The sequence below is a fragment of the Castanea sativa genome, chromosome 2 (assembly GCF_040712315.1).
Source record: "Castanea sativa cultivar Marrone di Chiusa Pesio chromosome 2, ASM4071231v1".
Classification (NCBI taxonomy): domain Eukaryota; kingdom Viridiplantae; phylum Streptophyta; class Magnoliopsida; order Fagales; family Fagaceae; genus Castanea; species Castanea sativa.
The window spans coordinates 11,674,511-11,676,809 of record NC_134014.1 but is presented as its reverse complement, the minus strand read 5'-3'; the positions used below and the strand labels follow the sequence as shown (position 1 = coordinate 11,676,809).

Here is a 2,299-nt window from a genome sequence, read left to right as displayed (position 1 = left end):
TAAAAAAATCTTTTATCAGGTAACACATATGAATTAGTTAATAATAGGACAATGTGGGTACAAACTTCTAATAGGAGATCTATAACGCGCTTGATTCGGATTCCCCCTATGGGACAGTTGTTAAGTAGTAGCTTTTCTACCATCAAAGTTTAAGCAAGATTTGTGAATACCCTTTAATAGACAATTTTTTTTATTTATTCTTCAATGATTTCATTTTTTAGTTTTTAAACATTTAAATTACAATAGATGAACATGTGAAGCAAAATTATATGTAAAGTTAAAGACGCCCAAGATGAATATGTAAAAACAATAATTTTTTTTTAAAATTTTATCATTGATTTATTATTTAGTTATAGCATCAAAATTAAAGTAGATAAATATGTAAAGTTAAAACCACCTAAGATGAATTTGTAAAGATAATATATTTAATATTGTCAAAAAATTAAAGGTAAAAAATAAATAAGAAAAAGAATAATGATGTTATAAATGAGGTGGCTCAACGAAATTGTAGCAACAATATTAGTAGGGAAATCCAAAAAAAAAGGAATATTTGAAAAAACAATAAGGTGCTATTAAGCCTTAGTCTATAAATACCATATCCTCCACTATTAGCAAAAAATAATAGTAATAATAAATAAATAAACACCATATCTTCTACCTTGAGTTCTCTCATCTACCAAGCTCAAAAACTCTCTAAAGTACAACCAATCCTTCCTCACTCTTCTCTTATCAATCATTCTTTGGTCGCATCCAAAATCTTGAGGTTATCATGGGTATTTTCGCTTACGATTTCGAAACCACCTCCGTAATCACACCAGATAGGCTATTCAAGGCCTATGCCATTGATTGTGACAATCTCATCCCAAAGGTTGCACCACTAGCTGTTGAGTGTTCTAAAATTATTGAAGGCAATGGAGGGCCTGGAACCATCAAGATGATTACCTTTCGTGAAGGTTAGTTTTTGATAAACTATTGCTTATCTCAAAAGCTTAAAGTGGTAGAAAAACATGGTTTCAATCATTTAACAATTATTTTAATACTATGTTTTACATGCGGGCTAGACACCCTTTTATATATATCTCATTCCTAAAATAGTATTTAACTTATTTATGAGAAAAAAAAAATTTATATATGACCTCGCTATATATTTTTCAAAAACAACTTAGAACATGATTTATGTTTTTCATTTTCATGGCATCATATAAGAGAAGTAACAAGGGCTTTTCTGTGTTATATAGGGAGCCGATTCAAATATGTGAAGCAAAGGATTGATGAGATTGACAATGCAAACTTCACATATGGCTATAGTTTAATAGAAAGTGATGCTTTCACTGGCACACCTGAGAAAATCACGTACGAGTTCAAGCTAGTGGCATCCCCTGATGGAGGATCAATTTTGAAGAGCATTTGCAAGTACCACACCAAAGGTGATCAGGAGATCAAGGAATCGAGAATTAAGAGTAGTAAAGCAAAGGCTGCGAGACTTTTCCAGGCTATTGAGGCCTACCTCTTGGCGAATCCTAATGTCTATAACTAAATAATCTTTATTTCATTTCTGAGTGCCCCCGTCTATCTTTACATTATTATTATTATTATTACTATTATTATTATTTTTTTTAAGGGTTTTCCAATTATCTTGCCAATACTGCTTGGGTTGCTAATAAATAATTATACTTTTTCCGGAGTTGTAATCGTGATATTGCTTTTGATGTTCTAGTTGGAGGAATGAAATTCATGTTGTATCACTTAGAATACATATAATGATAATCATTTGTAACCCATAATGTTACTTTCAAATGATGGGTACCTAAAAATAATTTCTTTTTGGGTAATTTGTTAGTAGTATTAATTAACAGCATGTTTTATATCATTTTTCATCCAATTAGGCCGAAGATTACTGTTTTTTTGAGAAAAGTTCAGATCAATTAAGGGAGCCTTTTTAAATTAGTCTAAAGTACAGATTCAACGTTTGGTGGAATATTTTCCATCCAAACGAACAATTGAGAACATAAAATTGCTCGTCGCGCAAGTGAATAAGCAACAGAGTTACAATGGCTACGAAGATAAGAAAAACTAAAGACTGAAAAAAAAAAGAAAAAAAGAAGAAAAAGAAAAAAAGAGGCAGGGTATTGTGCAATGTGACCAAACTATGCCAAGGAGTTGCAACTACACTGGAGGGCATTGATGAGGATCTCATAGTCGCCTTCCAATATAACCCGGTGTACTCCTACCTCAAGGGCAAATTCCAGTCCTCGTCTTGTTGCTTAGTCTTGACCTCAAGGACAGTGGAAGAAGGTGA

At 32.0% G+C, this 2,299-nt stretch overlaps 1 protein-coding gene across 1 annotated transcript; it reads left to right on the top strand.

The window, feature by feature from the left end:
* The first annotated feature begins 769 nt into the window (after positions 1 to 769).
* Positions 770 to 1,537, top strand: LOC142626383 (major allergen Pru ar 1-like). The gene is made up of 2 exons (XM_075800207.1): positions 770 to 953; positions 1,239 to 1,537. The coding sequence occupies exons 1-2, from the start codon at positions 770 to 772 to the stop codon at positions 1,535 to 1,537; spliced, it is 483 nt and encodes a 160-aa protein (XP_075656322.1).
* The last annotated feature ends 762 nt before the right edge of the window (positions 1,538 to 2,299 follow it).

What these genes read in the sequence shown, in the direction of transcription:
- LOC142626383 (XM_075800207.1), top strand. Translation starts at nt 770, where the DNA reads ATGGGTATTTTCGCTTACGATTTCGAAACCACCTCCGTAATCACACCA. An exon ending in GATGATTACCTTTCGTGAAG is followed by an intron (nt 954 to 1,238) that starts GTTAGTTTTTGA and finishes TGTGTTATATAG; the next exon opens with GGAGCCGATTCAAATATGTG.